The following is an 18,115-nucleotide window of genomic DNA, read 5'->3' as shown; positions in this document are numbered from 1 at the left end:
TCCAAGGGTTAGCATCTGAGAAGTTAGAGAGAACAAAAGCAATTAAATGACAGTAAGAGTGTGAAGAGGAACTTTCTGTTCATCACCAGACATTTCAAGAGGCTGACTATTAATTTCAATACAATGCAATAGTAACATCCCCCCTCATTGACTTCAGTGTGAATATCTGTTAATGTTCATTGAGAATCTCTTACCACTTACAATTTTTTAAGAATGGAGGCAACGTGTTATAATGTATTTTTTTTTTTTTCATCTCTCTGCAGAATTACTTTCGGGACACTTGGAATATATTTGACTTCATTACAGTCCTGGGCAGTATCACCGAAATAGTACTTGCAGAATTCCAGGTAACACTTGAATTAAGCACATTCATCAAAATAAATATTGAATATTAGATGCAGTTCACTTGTTCACTGGGCTCTATTGTGAAAAGTAACTTGATGCAATACAGAAAACAAAATAAGCAATGATCACAGTTTGTCAACCTTAGATCTAGGAAACGCATTTAAAAGTCCAGGTTTGTAGACTGAGCAAGGAGCTATTTTAAAATGGGAATGTTTGTGTTGCATATATTAAATAAGTTGTATTAGTTTTGTAATTGGTGTCTTTGTTTATATTATGCCAGTCCCCAAATAGATGTTGATAACAGATTTAGATGCTTGGTAGGAACGTACATGTGATCATTACTGAATGCTTTACAGTGTCATGCTTTGTCACTTCATTAGACCAGGGGCATTAGTTATTGTGCCTGAGTCTGTAGCAAAAATGCAGCAGCTTTGTTTTCCAGATACTGTCTAGGAGTATTTGAGATGAGTTGGTAGTGTGAGTTGTAGACCCATACCTAAAGGCTGACTAATACCAAGTGTGCTGTCGTTCCTGCCTTGCTCAGACTCTGAACAGCTTCAACATGAGTTTTCTCAAGCTCTTCCGTGCGGCTCGGCTCATCAAGCTCCTGAGACAGGGCTACACCATCCGGATCCTGCTCTGGACCTTCGTACAGTCCTTCAAGGTCAGCTACCAGCAAACCAGAGAGGCGTATTGCATCCTGGGTTGTGTTGAGCAAAAATACTCACTGTCTTTCTAACCCTGATCCCGGACTGACCTTTGTTATCAATTAGGGTTTCTTACACCTGACAAAAAATGAGTATACTTTATGCATGGATTAATTTCCTGTTTTTATTTTTTCTCAACTTTGCAGTTTCCTGGGGCTAAGGACAGAAAAAAATATATATATATATTAAATAGAAGGATTAAACTTGAAGGGTTTGGTTATTTAATTGATTGAATGGAATGAAACCCAACCTATACAAAGTTACGAAAATGCTGTGATATGCTCCAATATGTTTTCTGGGGTTTATCCTTTTTATTTATTATATTTGGTTTCATTCAGGACACTCATGCATTCAGATATATAGATGAGTGAAGAGACTTGACGAGATGTTTATATTTTATTACAAAAAAAGAATATGCAGTTCCTGTTTCCCCACCTATTTTAGAGACTTCTGAGGTTGTTTAATATTGTATCCACACTAATTGCCTGAATTGTCCTTTTTCTTTTTCTTCTTTGAAAAGTCAAACATGTTTTTTTTTTCCCCCCCCCCACCAGGCGCTTCCTTATGTATGCCTGCTGATCGCCATGCTGTTTTTTATATATGCAATTATTGGGATGCAGGTAAGACTTTTTTTTCAATGTTTTGTATTTTGTAAAATGCCAATTACATTCCTGGTGAAGGTATAATGAGTAGATTTTGAATTCATATATATATATATATATATATATATTTTTTTTTTTAAACTTTTACCAGTCTATTTGGTGTATTAATATTAGGCTTATGTTTCATTTTCTTGCTTTTTTGTGATCTAGAGCTCAACTTTAAATGATTAGGAATTATGTAGTGTCGCCTGAAAACATCTAATTGCGCCTGGTCATAGTTGTGGGTAGGCGTACAGATTCACTATATACTGGCATCAGCATTGCATTTATTAGACCTGAATGATACAGACAGTGTGGCATATATACGGTGCTGTAAAGGTGAGGCCTGTGTTTGACCTCTTTCAATTCTCATTCATTTGTGTTTTTGTTGGAGCTGCAAGTTAACCTATTTTACTGCATTTTTAACTGTATTTCTAGGTATTTGGAAACATCAAATTGAACGACGATACTCATATAAACCAGCACAACAACTTCAAGACTTTCTTCAGTGCGCTTATGCTTCTGTTCAGGTAAGTTGTTGGTGCTGTTGTTGTTGTTTCTAACTTGTTTGTAGCTCTCTGTGCCGGCTTTGTTTGTTTACCTTTATGGAAGAGAAAGAAATAAGTAATAATTAGTAATGATGACTGAACTGTAACTGTCTATGGACTGTCTGGGGTAGCTGCACTGTGGAACGGGAGCCGCGATTGAAGCGTCAAGTGTGTGTGTTTCAGGAGTGCCACGGGGGAGTCCTGGCAGGAGATTATGCTGTCCTGTTTGGGTGGTAAGAACTGTGAGAAAGACCCTTCCTCACCATCTGTCGAACCCCCACCATTAGGCTGTGGCACGGACTTTGCCTACTTTTACTTTGTCTCCTTCATCTTCTTCAGCTCTTTTCTGGTGAGTGTGGGAGCTACCGTGACAAATTGTTGCACTTTGGCTGAGTATTGTTTTGGAATATTTTATCTAGCTGATGCTCTTGAGAAGTGTTTCCTTCACAATGTGGGTTTCCAAAATACATACAGAGCTTCATATATATATCTTAAGTGTCCCCCCCCCAGACAATAAACCGAGTAACCCTGGTCTAGAATGTTACTGGTTGAGCCACTCAGTTTGAATAAGGAAAACAGACTACTGTGCTAGCTACACCCATATGCTCTGTATATCACACATCTGCCCTGTGTTGTTGTTTTGTAGATGCTGAACCTCTTTGTAGCCGTGATCATGGACAACTTTGAGTACCTGACCCGCGACTCGTCCATCTTGGGGCCGCACCACCTGGACGAGTTTGTCCGTATCTGGGCCGAGTATGACCGAGCGGCATGGTGAGGGCTTCACTTCATTCCAGCTGCTACACCAGACCACCCCTCACTTCTGCTGCTTCCAGCACCTGTTTCAGCTTCATTTCTGTGCCAATTTCTCCCCCTTCAAAGCATCAGTGTCCTTCTCATTCCACTAGAGTAAAGAAACACAGGGAACACGTACAGTTGCTCCATCACGGCTGAACTGCGCAGTAGCACCGTAAGCAGCAGATTGCACACTGCACCTCGGGGTCAATGTGGCTTTTACACCTCATAAAGCCGATGCTTAAACCACCATTAGTGAGTAAGCAATGACAGACAGCTGATAAAGACATAGGTCTTGAAGGTGAAGTTGTGATTTGTTAAAATCATATGCAGCGCTCAACTAGAAACCACAGAAGTCTAGAAAGAGATGGCGGAAATGTCTTGGTACTTCAGAGGGTGGACATATTGGTCTTTATTCAGGTATAGATCAATTACCTTGAATCCACTGCAAAAGATAAATATTAAAAGAACCTGCGTACATTAAGCATTTTTTTCTAATATTCAATGATTTGAATTGGGCATTCACAAATATCATTAATCTTACATATCCGCACCTTAAATGACCAGTCACCTTATCCACAGTATCCTAATGGACTGTATTAATACACCTAGGCTATGTCGGTCAGTCAGTAGGGCCTATTCAACATTCACACCAACCCTGATATTCTTCCACAAGACATACGTTGGTGCCTTTTCTGTTTACTCACATGTATGTTCTCCATTCATAGTGTCATTTAGACTTCATCTGACATCATTAAAGTGCTGTTCTGTATAATGGAGTGCACACTTCTTCACTGAATTATATTCCTTCGCACCTTTACAATAACAAACTTGCATGGTACCCTATTTAACTGAAGTCCTTTCAGGTGTAATCCATATCTATTTAATGTGTGTATATATAAAACAAAACACGTACATTATGTACAATTACTGAGAAATGCAGATTCTAATTAAATGCACCCTCAGTTGTTTGGGTGGACCAAGAAAATCACTTTCTCTAATTGCATAGTCACTGGCTCTGACTTCAGGGAATTGCTCAAGTGGCTTAAATGAAGACAAAATGTGAAGGACTTTAGCACATGGGGGAGGGCAGTTTGTTGTTGTAAGGGAGCACACACGTTGGGATGCCTCTCTCGCTTTCCAGATCTTGCAGTGTCTGTGACCAGTGCAAGCTTGTGAGTGACCTGCTTGGTTTCAGTGTACCGTGCTTGTGCTCAGTGCAGTGGCCCATGAGCTGCTCCAGTAGTAGTGATTATGAACTGTCCAGAGTCCATGTGCATCTCAAACATGTAGCACCAATGTGAACGTCTCTGTGATCTGGTCTCTGTTCTCCCGTGGTTTGATGCCGTACAACGTCCTGCACAGCGTTTGACAGTGGTGTGTTTCGGGAATCTCTGCACTGTGTGGAATGCCCTGGTTTTTCCTATTTGTGAGCGCTGATGTTCCCCCCTTGCTGCTATGGCCTCCAGTTTGAAGTACGACCTTCCCGCAATGAGCTCAGTGTATGTGTGCCTTCTGTCTGTTGTACATGTGCGGCCTCTTTTACTTGCATCTAGGAATACTTCTAATGTGGGCATTTTCTATGGTGTGTTTGCGTTTGTCCCTAAAGTGAAATGATGTAACCAGTGTAATGTACAGGAAGGGTGTAGAATTTAGGCTATGACACAAATGCAAAAGACGATTGTGTCACAGTCATATTCAAAGCGATACAAATTACCTGTCAAAGGGTTTATTCAAATATAATTTATTTGTTAAATTACAACATTCACTTATTCATTTTGTAATATTAGTACCTGTACTGATGGCATACTGATGATACTTGCTTTGCATTATTCTCTGCACCTGACCAAAATAATTAAACACATGTAGATATAGTAGCTGACAAAACATGTGTACATACATGTTACATTGTGTGTGTGTTAAGTATACAAAAGTGTACAAAACATATAAATTAACATGCAATTTAGTCATTTAAATAAGACTTTAAATCTCTTATCTGTCAATTTTAAAGGACTAAGGACTAAGGACAAAGATCATAGGAACGTGCTGGCTGGGAACCTGGATATTTTGCCCTATAAATGACATAACATAAGAGTGCATTTTACACACAGAGACACAAGCTCCCTCTACATTTTCAGCTTAAGTTACTTCACACACAGCTAGAAAGTGCAGTATTTCTGCTTCTGGAATCAATGAGAAACACGCTTCAGTCTGTATGATTACACTGGTTGTTGGTGCTGTGCGGTGGGGTGTGCTCATGTGCAGAATAACCCATCCACCCCTCACTGGCAGCAGGGAGAGCATGGGTTCATTCTGGCGGCGCCCAGCAGAGGGGCCCTCTGTATTCCTAATGCCATGTATTCTCTTTCCAGTGGAAGGATTCACTATAAGGACATGTACAAAGTAGTGCGAACGATTTCGCCTCCTCTGGGCTTTGGAAAGAACTGCCCCTACAGGGTGGCGTGCAAGGTTTGGCTCCCACTAACTCCCCCACCCACCCCCACCCTTCCTCTCCCACACACCACCACCACCACCACCCACCCCAGTCCCACACCTCTCCCCTCGCTCAACCCCCCACCCCAACCTCAACCCGCCCTTCGCTGCCCACCTATGCTGACAGGGCGCCCTGCTGATCTGGGCAAAGGAATGACTGAGTTGCTGCCAATGCGCTTAGAGAGTAGGGGTTGTCCTTAGCTGTCACTATCCGGGTCTGTGCTCACACTGACACTGGCACTGGCACTGATTGGTGTTTATATCTGTGTCTCACTAGAGTGAAAATGTGTAGTACTAAGCATTAAAAGGAAAAGGAGTAGGTCTGTGTTTGACTTATATCCATAAAAACAGTTACAGGGAAATGTTAATGACATCCTAAAAAGGTTTTGATGACTCCATGCCTGAGAAGAAAAATAAATCAACTGTTTTCCTCCAGGCATATTTTCTTCAAAGTTATATATTGTATAGTTAAAGATGATATATTCTCTACAAGTCTTAAATACAGTTGTGTAATTAGTGGGTGTAGTAGTAGTAGTAAACCTATAATCTATATATTTATATAAATAAATAATCATGCTGTGACTAGGGCTATAATTGGTGCCATTATTAAATAATCCTTATCGTATACTATGCAAACTGATGGGCAGCACAGTCCATGGCAATTGTGTGCCACTGATAGCAGTGTAGATATGCATCTTTGTCTGCAGACAGCCAGCAACAAACTCTCGTGACAAAGCTAAAGCAAGCCCTCATCTCTCTAAGCCCCGATCTGGTATGTTGTTTGCTTAGAGGGTGTTTTGAGACCGAAGGCATGGCGTGTGGGTGGGGAGGCGCATGCTTTCCCCCTCCCCCCTGGGCTGTGAAGCATGCTGACTCTGGGATGTTGTGGTAAGAGGGCACCAGGTCACGGGAGCACTCCGGTCATTCCTTTGGACTTCCCCGAGATCCTGTGGGTTCTATGCAAGTATGCCGCCATTGCATAGAAAAATGATTTTGTTTTGATTTCCCCCTCTTAGCTCTTCCGTGTAACTTGCATTGATTAACTTTTCTTCTATATCTGATGTTTCTCTCTTTTTTGTTGTTGGTTTTTTGTTTTCCTCTTCCTCCTCCTCCTCTCCCCAACCCCTCTTTCTTTTTTCCTCCTCTCTGCTTCTCTTCCCTGGGAATGCCTGCCTCTTCCTCCCTCCCATCTGCATTGCTCCCCGAATCCTCCAAAGTGGCCGCATTCATTACACTGACATGTATGAGATGCTGACACACATGTCTCCGCCCCTAGGCCTCGGCAAGAAATGTCCTTCCAAAGTCGCTTATAAGGTAGAGCAAACCAGCAACAACCACCACAATCTTTCCTTGTTTTGTTATCCTACTTCGAAGGAAGATTTACAGCAAAACAAGGCATAAAGCAAAAGCATTCGGCAGTGTTATGTATGTAAGTATGGAGCCCCAGAAAGGACAGTTGGAGAAAAAAAATAAGTTTAGTTAGTAAACCATTCCCACTAAATGAGCAAAATTTGTAATTAGTCACAATTTACTGAATCACAATCATGAAATAAAAAAGCGTGTGCATTTTTATTTTTTAAGAACATACGAATCAATTAACTTTTTTTCCCCAAGTGTATCGGCTCTGGGCCCCCATATGTAAGCCATACACATAATTGTGATTCTTCCTTTTGCAGCTGTCAGGTTGTTGGCTGTGAGTCAGTCATTTATGCAGAGTGACTAAAGCTGGCAACACCTTGCTGTGAGAGATGAAGGCTCACAGGATCTGTTTATATGGGAATAGAACTATATGACTGTTCATTCTCTTAACTGATTTCAGAGCAATATTTCCTGGATATGGGTTTAAAAAAAAAAAAAAACTGAAACAAATCTCAGTGTGGCAAGTGGAAAGATGCCTTGTTTGTGTAATAAAAGTGTCTGTTTACAAACTAGTGCATTGTGGAAACTCTGGTGATTTTCCTGTTAGAAGTGTCCAGCAAAGTACTGGTCACAAGGCATCATGACATAGTTTAGATCAGGGGTCTCAAATTCAATTCCTGGAGGTTCCTCAGGGTCTTCTGGCTTTTTTCCCCCCTCTCATTACTGCTCAACTAATACATTAATCTTCACGGCATGCAGAGTATTTAACAGATGGTGGCATCTTGGATTGAAATACTTGTTTAAGGCATCAGCTGCAGACAGCCTTTGCAAACTATGTTAAGTATGTCTCCTTGACAAACTAGATTAAGCGAGTAATTGAGAACTCCGGTGGGAACGAAAAACCCGAAGACACTGTGGCCCTCCAGGAACTGAGAGTGAGACCCCTGGTGTGAATTAATCTGCAAGATGAATCGTGGCCTGACAATAAGTGCATATCTAGCTTTAGAAATAAGCAAGTTGCATTGAGTAATCCTCTTAGCAGACAAGAAAAGGAATTAACTAACATTATGGGGAAAGCCGGTTAAGTTTGATGGGAATACGTGTGGCAAGGAGGTAGTGGGCTGATTAAAGATAAGGCCGAGCTTCTGAAGATACCTTGGCTGAAGTACACTACATTCATTTGAAAGTCTGTTGCTATTCCTAGTATTGATCTTGTATCAACCTCCTTCCAAGGTGCTACATAATTGGATTAGGAATCTTCTTGGTCTCTCAGTCAGGCAGCTGGGCGATTGAGGCTAGACCATTTCTCTTTATTTGGATATTAACATGTAAAATGCCAGTGCTGTCTGACTGCTGGAGTTGAATAGGCCCGAAACACTCTATTGTCAGGAGTTCCATGTTTTAAGACCTATTCCCTTGCTCAAGGATCACCCTTTTGTTGATAAATGAGTTTAGATAATCATTTGGTTAGGTCATGGGTTAGCTTATAGGTTGGTCATACTACTTACGACTAGGTGACGCCCATATAAGCTAAGTCTAGATGACACCTATCAATAGAAGATTCAGAGCTCTTCTCTCAAAACTGGAAATAAAGAAACATGGCAAATCCAATTCCTTGATGTGCCCCTGTATTTATGATGTTTGTGCAATTTAAGACAGATTCTTTGTTTTTCATAATTTGTTTTAATGTTGTGAGAAAAAATACAGTTATACACACACACACACACACATATATATATATATATATATATATATATATATATATATATATATATATATATATATATATATATATATATACATACATACAGTGGGGGAAAAAAAGTATTTGATCCCCTGCTGATTTTGTACGTTTGCCCACTGACAAAGAAATGATCAGTCTATCATTTTAATGGTAGGTGTAATTTAACAGTGAGAGACAGAATAACAACAAAAAAATCCAGAAAAATGCATTTAAAAAAAGTAATACATTGATTTGCATGTTAATGAGGGAAATAAGTATTTGACCCCTTCGACTTAGTACTTGGTGGCAAAACCCTTGTTGGCAATCACAGAGGTCACACGTTTCTTGGAGTTGGCCACCAGGTTTGCACACATCTCAGGAGGGATTTTGTCCCACTCCTCTTTGCAGATCCTCTCCAAGTCATTAAGGTTTCGAGGCTGACGTTTGGCAACTCGAACCTTCAGCTCCCTCCACAGATTTTCTCTGGGATTAAGGTCTGGAGACTGGCTAGGCCACTCCAGGACCTTAATGTGCTTCTTCTTGAGCCACTCCTTTGTTGCCTTGGCTGTGTGTTTTGGGTCATTGTCATGCTGGAATACCCATCCACGACCCATTTTCAATGCCCTGGCTGAGGGAAGGAGGTTCTCACCCAAGATTTGATGGTACATGGCCCCGTCCATTGTCCCTTTGATGCGGTGCAGTTGTCCTGTCCCCTTAGCAGAAAAACACCCCCAAAGCATAATGTTTCCACCTGCATGTTTGACGGTGGGGATGGTGTTCTTGGGGTCATTCCTCCTCCTCCAAACACAGCGAGTTGAGTTGATGCCAAAGAGCTCGATTTTGGTCTCATCTGACCACAACACTTTCACCCAGTTCTCCTCTGAATCATTCAGATGTTCATTGGCAAACTTCAGACGGGCCTGTACATGTGCTTTCTTGAGGAGGGGGACCTTGCTCCTAATCTCAGCTCGTTACCTGTATAAAAGACACCTGGGAGCCAGAAATCTTGCAGATGGATAGCGGAGCAAATACTTATTTCACTCATTAACATGCAAATCAATGTATAACTTTTTTGAAATGCGTTTTTGTTTTGTTGTTATTCTGTCTCTCACTGTTAAAATACACCTACCATTAAAATTATAGACTGATCATTTCTTTGTCAGTGGGCAAACATACAAAATCAGCAGGGGATCAAATACTTTTTTCCCCCACTGTATATATATATATATATATATAAACAAATACATAAAGGAAATACTTGGAATGCAAAATTGCCAAAAAGGGATTGTTTAAATGTTCATTAGTCGTAGTAGTAGTAACTTTCTGGGGGCGAAAAACAGTTATTTGTCTTGATCAATGTTTCTGGCTGTACAAAGTGGCATTTCATTGACAGTGTCAGGACAATCATATTCGTTACAGACTCAACTACACAATTTGTGTCTTGAAATCGTGATGCGCTCGCTGTTACACGGTGTCAAGGTCTCCAGAGGGGACACAGAGATGCCACTCGTTTTCTCATCCCTTTGCACAAGCATGCCATACTCTTCACATCTGCACTCGTCCCTATTTCCATCTCTGTTTTGTCTTTAAATGTGAACTGTTTGCATGTACATTCACAATTAGACAACCATGGACCCCTTAGCATGCCAGATGCCCCATTGTTTCCTGTTGTCTTCTTTGAAAGAGACCAGTTGTGTGATGTTCCTTTTGTAAGGACTGAAATGTCTCCTTGTTTTTTTTTTTTATCAAGGTAGCGATAGCAGTTCACAGGGTCTGAAAAGATGCTTTCGGAAAAAGGAGGGAGAGGAGAGTGATGTGTGTGTGTGTGTGTGTGTGTGAGAGAGAGAGAGAGTGCATGAATGTGTGTGTGTGTGTGTGTGTGTGTGTGTGCGTCTTTACAACAAGTGTGCACTTCATGTGTCTTACAGCCGTGTGCAGCATCCAATAAGTGCTCTGCTTGTGACTTGGACATAACAGTCGGTCATTCAGTCTGATACACAAAGAAAAGGACCCAAAACCGCCTTGTGACTTACTTCAGTGATGTAGTGGGAAGTCAGTTGCTTATATGATAAACAAATACACGTCTGCTGATTAAAAAGAAAAAGTATTTGATCCCAGATGCCCAAGATCCCAGCATGTAAGCCGGTAAAGTACATTCCCACAGATATAATAAAAACAGTATGTCTTATATCAGTCTACACCAGTGGCACTCCTTGAATCCTATTTGGTTTTCTTACATAGATGTAGCAGTTTTGTTACATTAGCAAAGAGGAGTCACTGGGACGATCTTACAAATGATTTAGTACCAAACTTACATGTATTATTACCCATTACATAAGAAACGTTGATCTTTCACATCCTTTAAAATGAATTACCCCTTTAGAGAAGCAATTAAGGGCTATTCACAGTACAGTGTTGAGTTGCTGCTTCGTTGCTTCTGCTATGTCACCTGGGCTCCACTGCAGTGCTTACTATCACACTGTAAACTCGTGTCTCTGCTTCATCTGAATACAACCGGCAGTACTGGCAGTCATCTGTGGATGTGAAAAAAAATCTAGTTGCATATCAAGGATTCATGATACTATCCACTGTGGCACAATCTCTGGATGTCCACTTAAGAATTATAAAGACATTCGAAATGGGGTACATTAATCTCAGCTCACCGCTGCCAAAACTAAATATCTTTCTTTCACTGTACTTACTGGTGTTTGGATTAAAATGAGGTGAGGTGCCTACTGGGGAGGATGTATATCCAACTAAATTATCTGAAAGACTGCTTTGGAGGTCACGCACTTTCTCATTCATAATCATTCAATCTGAGCTCCAGAACCAAACATATATCTGATATGTTGAACTTGGGGATCATATTTTTGGCTTTCCATAAATTGAATAAACACTGTAGTGTGAATGGCCCTGTTATCAGCGATCTTCTTGAGTTTGCCCAAAGCTAATGATGGGGGACTCCAGTCTCTGTACCTCTTAATCAAGTTGTCCTTACTAGAGTGTAGAATGGTATGTCTGTCTCAGGCAGTGTCAATAGCAGATGCCCAACTGAGGGCAACTCTGACTCCCTCCAGATCAGTCTGCAGATCATTTTGCAGTCACACATTCATTCAGCCTCCCTTGGTCAGACTCTGGGTTAGACTATCTTGGAGGGCAATGCTTAGTCTTGGTGAACAGCATTAATGGGGGTGATTTAAGCAGCTGTTAAGTAGTGAGCAAGTCACACATTGGCCCGCTGAACCAGACAGTCAGACAGTGTTACATTTCTCATTTTCTTGTCATCTTCTATGTTGAATGTGAATGCTTCAAAGGAAAGGCTATGTATTTTATGTCGGGCTGTGTTCAGTATAGGTGGAAAGGAAACATTTTATTCTCAAACATTTTTTTTAAGCTACAATTTCAAGAATAGGAGGCATGTCTGTAACCAAAGAGTAGTCGAGGTCTGGAACACATTATCTAACCATGTAGTTGTGGAATATCTGGGTTTCTGAAATTCAGTAAAGATCTGAACTCCTCATATTACCTGTAACCTTATAGAGATAAAAAAGATGTAAGTCAGACATGTTTAGACAATAATGTCAGTAATTCCAGTAAATCTGGTTGGAAAGAAATTTGAAGATTCACAGATATATTTTGTTATACCCATGTTGGTTTCAATACTACATGGAAGCCACCAGCTTAATTTAGTCTAAATAAATACAAAAAACAAAAAAGTATATTTAAATTTGACTTAACCAATTGATTTTGCTGAAGAAATTATTTTACAATACTTACTCTTAACAGTGGTGACTTTCTTTTAACCTGACAATTGATTGCCCACTATTATTCTGTTGACATTTGCATCTAGCATCACCTGAAGTGCTTTGATATTATTAGTAGTAGTAGTATTTATTTATTTATTTATTTATTAGCAGACACCCATAACTAGGGCTACTTAATTTACACAAGACACATTTTAAAGCAATACAAAACTGCAGTAGTTCAACCAATACACAATACAATAAGTATAATCCCAGTACAATGGGGTAACAAGTGACATAATACAGTTAAGTCCCAGGTCTGTGCTAAAGGGAGGGATGGCATAGGAGATGTTGCAGTAAAACTGTAGAAGTGCTTACAATACATAAGAAAGCAGAGTTAAATGAAGTGCTGAGAGAGCCCATGAGATGACCTGGGAGTAGGAGAGAGCTCCAAGGGTCACTCCAAGATCCTTAGAGGAAGAAGAGGGAGAGAGTATGGTAGATTCCAGTGGAAATTAAATGGAGAGATGAGTAGAAGGTGAAGAGGAGGAGGGAAAGAAGAGGAGATCAGTTTTGGAAGGGTTAAGCTTGAGATGATACGAATGCATTCTGGAGGAGATAGAGAGACAGGAAGAGCTGTGAGAGAGGATGAGGGGGTCAGAAGAGAGAAAAGAGAAGAATGGAGTGATTGACATCCACAAAGGCTGCAGAAAGATCAGGTCAGAGGAGAGGGAGTCAGTGACAGCTAGGAGAGCAGTCTCGGTGTAGTGAGCCGCATGGAAACTGGATTGCAGAGGTTCAAGGATTGAGTGGTAAGATAGAAATGCAGAGAGCTGATGGTGGATATCTCGCTCAAGGGTATTAGAGAGGAAGAAGGAGAAGAGAGACGGGACGCTCATTCTGAAGAGAGGTAGGGTCAAGGTTTTCTGAGGAAACAGGCAGAGGAGTGAGGAGATGAAGAGGGAGGAGATGAATGGGAGTAGAGCAGGAGCAGCTGCTTGGAGGAGACGACAGGGGAGCAGGTTTAAGAATGCATGTGATGGGTATGTAGCCTTGAAGCAGAGAGGAGAACTCCGAGTCAGAGAGAGGTGAGAGAGAAGGCAGGTCAGTAGGAGACCCAGGGGGAGCAGATGCTTCAGTAGGGAGATATGGAGGAGAAAGGGGTGAGTTTGCAGATGTCAGCGATTTCAAAGGAGAAGAACGAGGCAAAGTAATCTGCAGAGATAGAAGTGTAAGGAGTATTGGGGGGCAAGGATGGAGGGGAACGTGGAAGAATATTAAAATGACAAGGCAATGTATCAATCATAACTAGCAATACTTACAGTACAAACCCTATTGTGTGAGCTACAAACATTTACACTAATAGGGACTGCTGTAGTGTGCAATCCAGCCATTGCTGTCAGTGTGAAAACACACATGAAAGCCACAATTAGGAATTATTCTTAAAGACTCCTACAGAGACATTTATAGTTGTATACTGAGTTATCTGATCACAGTCATTAGTTTTGGTTTGGAAATGACAAAGAAATATCTATAGTAATTTAATTATACTTTCTGAAAGTAATACTGATCAAGCTAGTACTGAACTGCCCTTGAAATGTGTGCCATTTTTAAATAGGTGTCCACTCTCCCATTTCCAGTGAACTCTAAATTATGACATTCAGTTATCATGCCTGGCAAGTCAAGATGGAAATCTCTCCTAGACATAGAAACTGTGTAGCTTAATTAGGCTCACCTGTCAGATGCAAGAGTTGAGGGATTCTCGCATTTTGGGGATATTTGTAACCACAACAGCTTGTAAATTATTGCATCCATAAAGTACGTCAAGAAAATCCAGGTAAAATGTGTGTGTGTGTGTGTGTGTGTGTGTGTATAATATATGTATTTCTTCTGTTTTGCTTCAGATTTAAGCTTTGAGTGCTTTATATGCCACTCATGAGGAAAATGACGTATAGAAATAAATTATTTGTCACCTGATGTTTTGTAAAATGTCATGAAGTGCACTCAACGCTTAAATCGGAGACCCATTAAATGAGTCAGGATGACAGAAGCTTGTCAGGATCATTTTAATGGATGTGTCAATCCAGTGAAGACTGTCTGTCATCTGTTTTTATAGGACAAACCGTCCACACATTTCAACAGTGTTACTGTATCACTAACAACTAATCAAAAGAGCCACACTGAGCTATTATTTGAAATCACAATCCTGTAAGTCTTTAACACGTTCAAGCCCAGCCACTTATCTAATCTTATTGAGTTGGATGATATGGATAATACTCACTGATAAATTCTGACCAACCAATGGCCAACAAATATAAAAAGGGCCCAAAACAAAATTGTAGTTATTATATTTTTTATATACTAAATCCCTTGATTTAACAAGGACATTTACTTTTTAACCATTTTGGAGTTGAGCCCCGCTGATCTGTTTGGATTCAACAATTATTTTGTTTGTTTTTCCTCTCACAAGTTGGAATTGGCAACTGATAATCAACTTATTGACCTACTGGTATGGGAGAGATGAAGACTGCATCAACACATCTTACATAAGGAGCATTGGAAAGCCATCTGCACATTTTCACACCACAATCCCAGCATGCAAACAGCAGAGTTAGGGCACGGCGGGGAGCACTAGGGTAGGACACACTGATCACAAGGCTGCAGACGTTGTACAGTCCCAGGTGCTGCTGGGAACAGCCTGGCAGTGAGCCCACATCACCCTGCCCACCCCCACACCCACCACTGCTCAAACCAGTGGCATCTGGACTATAGGGCTAGACTTAAAGGGACGCTGGATCAAATATGTATACCTACCTTCTCATTTAATTATTCAAATTAGGATCACTTACTGATTTTATTTGTTTTCTAACATTTCAATTTTAAGGTTAAACAATCTCAACATGTCTGATTCTTGGAGATGGCTGGCTGTGTTGTCTCCTTGCCTGACTTCAGTGTTGGGAAGCATTCAACCCCTCACCCCCCCACCCACAACAACTCTACAACATGTCCCTAGGCAAAGTTAGTTTATGCAAGTGGGATGTACTGTATTATATCTAATTATAATGAAAATAATTATAATGCCAAACAAGCATTTCAAATACTTTTCACTAGCTGATCCATTTCCTAGCGTCAATACCTGTTTTTTATGATGCCACCTCAGACTAAATTGACTGCACTGCATTTGATTTTAAATATGTTCTTCATTACAAATTAACATAACACAGAAGAGAAAGAGAGACCGTTCTATACACATTTAAGACCTGCGTAGGTTGTCATGACTTGGTTACTATTTCATAATACTTTTCAAGAAGAATAAAGTGGTAATATGTGGTAAAAATCTAAACATACTCTTAAAGTATATACACATACACCGATCAGCCTTAACATTATGACTACTGACAGGTGAAGTGAATAACACTGATAATCTCATTATCATGTCACCTGTCAGTAGGTGGGATATATTAGGCAGCAAGTTAATATTTTGTCCTCAAGTTGATGTGAGAAAGAAAAATGGGCAAGCGTAAGGATCTGAGCGACTTTGACAAGGGCCAAATTGTGATGGCTATACGACTGGGTCAGAGCATCTCCAAAACTGCAGCTCTTGTGGGGTGTTCCCGGTCTGCAGTGGTCAGTACCTATCAAAAGTGGTCCAAGGAAGGAAAAGCAGTGAAGCAGCGACAGGGTCATGTGCGGCCAAGGCTCATTGATGCACGTGGGGAGCAAAGGCTGGCCCGTGTGGTCCGATCCAACAGACGAGCTACTGTAGCTCAAATTGCTGAAAAAGTTCATGCTGGTTCTGATAGAAAGGTGTCAGAACACACAGTGCATCGCAGTTTGTTGCGTATGGGGCTGCGTAGCCGCAGACCAGTCAGGGTGCCCATGCTGACCCCTGTCCACTGCCGAAAGCACCTACAATGGGCACGTGAGCATCAGAACTGGACCACAGAGCAATGGAAGAAGGTGGCCTGGTCTGATGAATCATGAGTTCAAGGTGTTGACTTGGCCTCCAAATTCCCCAGATCTCAATCCAATCGAGCATCTGTGGGATGTGCTGGACAAACAAGTCAGATCCATGGAGGCCCCACCTCGCAACTTACAGGACTTAAAGGATCTACTGCTAACGTCTTGGTGCCAGATACCACAGCACACCTTCAGAGGTCTAGTGGAGTCCATGCCTCGATGGGTCAGGGCTGTTTTGGCAGCAAAAGGGGGACCTACACAATATTAGGCAGGTGGTCATAATGTTATGGCTGATCGGTGTATCTAAATAAACAAAAACATTATTATTTTTTTATTCATAGCATGAACTACAATACAGTAGGCTATAAAACAGCTATATGACTATTAACACTGTAATATATTGTAGTGTTTCAGGCTTCTTGCTACTGTTTGTCACCACTGACAAAAACAACAAATAGTATCACTTATACGCCCCATTTTCGCCTGGTTGGAACTTGAAGTGTTGGACATTATAAGGAGTACAGGTATGTGACACCTATCAAATGAAACTAGACAACCTGTACTATACTATTCTGCATAGTTGATCATGATTAGGCAAATTATATTACAGTTCTACCAAGTTCTTTCAAAAAACAAAAATGACCTTTTTCCTCCATTAAGGTCTATCGGAAATGTTGATATGAAAATTTTATATTGAAATACCACTCAAATTGAAATTAGTAGAAGTTGTTGGGTGAAAATAGAATAAAAAATTAAGGAATAATGTGCATGTGAAAGAACCTAGCCTATGCAGAAAAGTTTAGAGAAAATGTTAACCACAAAATATGCGCATTTTCTCTATTATAAGGGCCACAAGAATGTGGGACACTCTAATTAAATAATACAAACTACAGAATAAGTTTCTGCATTGTTGATCATGATCAGACACACTATAGTGCAACACTACCACCTTTTTTCCAAGATAAAATATATTACTTATGAACATTGTTGGATTTTATGAAAAAAAATCACTGTAAACATATTTTTCCTCTTAAAACAATAGTCAAAATGCAACTTTTAAGACAAACTGGGTGAAAATTGGATACAAATTTAAGGAGTTATGATCATTTATTTTGTATGTATTAAAAAAAGCAGTTCTCAAACACGAGTCAATTTTGGTATAATTTGAAAGCTTTAGTCTCTAGATTATCTCTAGTTTCCAGAGATATAAAAACGATGCCTACAATAGTGCCAGAGTTATTAATAGATATATCTCAACCCGAAAACAATGGGGAGTGTAATGGGACAAGAGACAGTCAGGGTTCTAGCAACCCTCTGGCCACTTAGTCTCTCTCTAAACTACTACTTCTTGGCAGGAACCAGGCAAGTTAACATACACACAGAACTCACAGATCCTCCGTACAGATCGCCTTAATATTATAAACCCATATACATTAAACCCAGTTTTGCCATAGGATGTTCAGATTCTCAGTGTCATCAGTGTCAAATAATCAATGCAGGCTTCTCCTGAAGATCAGGTTTTCAGACCTGAAGAATGATACTGTGGATTTGTAACATCCATGAACCTCTGCATGGGCACCCGATTTATTTTCAAAGGAGCCATATAGGCGCAGCTTTGCTCCCAGCGTGCTGTTTCAATCCAAAGTAGAAGTGTCATGACAAGAGCAACACAGTTAGGACACCTCTAGCGGTCTCTCCAGCAATGGAATGTATTCTCTTTGAATTTTTGTTTTTGCTTTTTTGATTTGATGAACCTCAATCCTAATAAAGACATTAAGGGGTAGGTATTCTCTTTTTAAGA

General features: G+C 40.5%; 1 protein-coding gene across 1 annotated transcript in view; it reads left to right on the top strand.

Annotated features, from left to right (window-relative positions):
- The window catches only part of cacna1ea (calcium channel, voltage-dependent, R type, alpha 1E subunit a), a 191,879-nt gene that overhangs the window by 159,529 nt on the left and 14,235 nt on the right, over positions 1-18,115 (top strand). The window contains exons 34-40 of the mRNA XM_066692001.1: positions 264-347; positions 890-1,009; positions 1,607-1,672; positions 2,132-2,223; positions 2,425-2,590; positions 2,888-3,015; positions 6,747-6,843. Of these exons, the coding sequence (XP_066548098.1) occupies positions 264-347; positions 890-1,009; positions 1,607-1,672; positions 2,132-2,223; positions 2,425-2,590; positions 2,888-3,015; positions 6,747-6,843 (753 nt within the window). The remainder of the gene's footprint in view (positions 1-263; positions 348-889; positions 1,010-1,606; positions 1,673-2,131; positions 2,224-2,424; positions 2,591-2,887; positions 3,016-6,746; positions 6,844-18,115) is intronic.

The sequence above is a fragment of the Amia ocellicauda genome, chromosome 19, assembly GCF_036373705.1.
Source record: "Amia ocellicauda isolate fAmiCal2 chromosome 19, fAmiCal2.hap1, whole genome shotgun sequence".
Taxonomy (NCBI): domain Eukaryota; kingdom Metazoa; phylum Chordata; class Actinopteri; order Amiiformes; family Amiidae; genus Amia; species Amia ocellicauda.
This window is presented reverse-complemented; position numbering and strand designations above follow the sequence as displayed.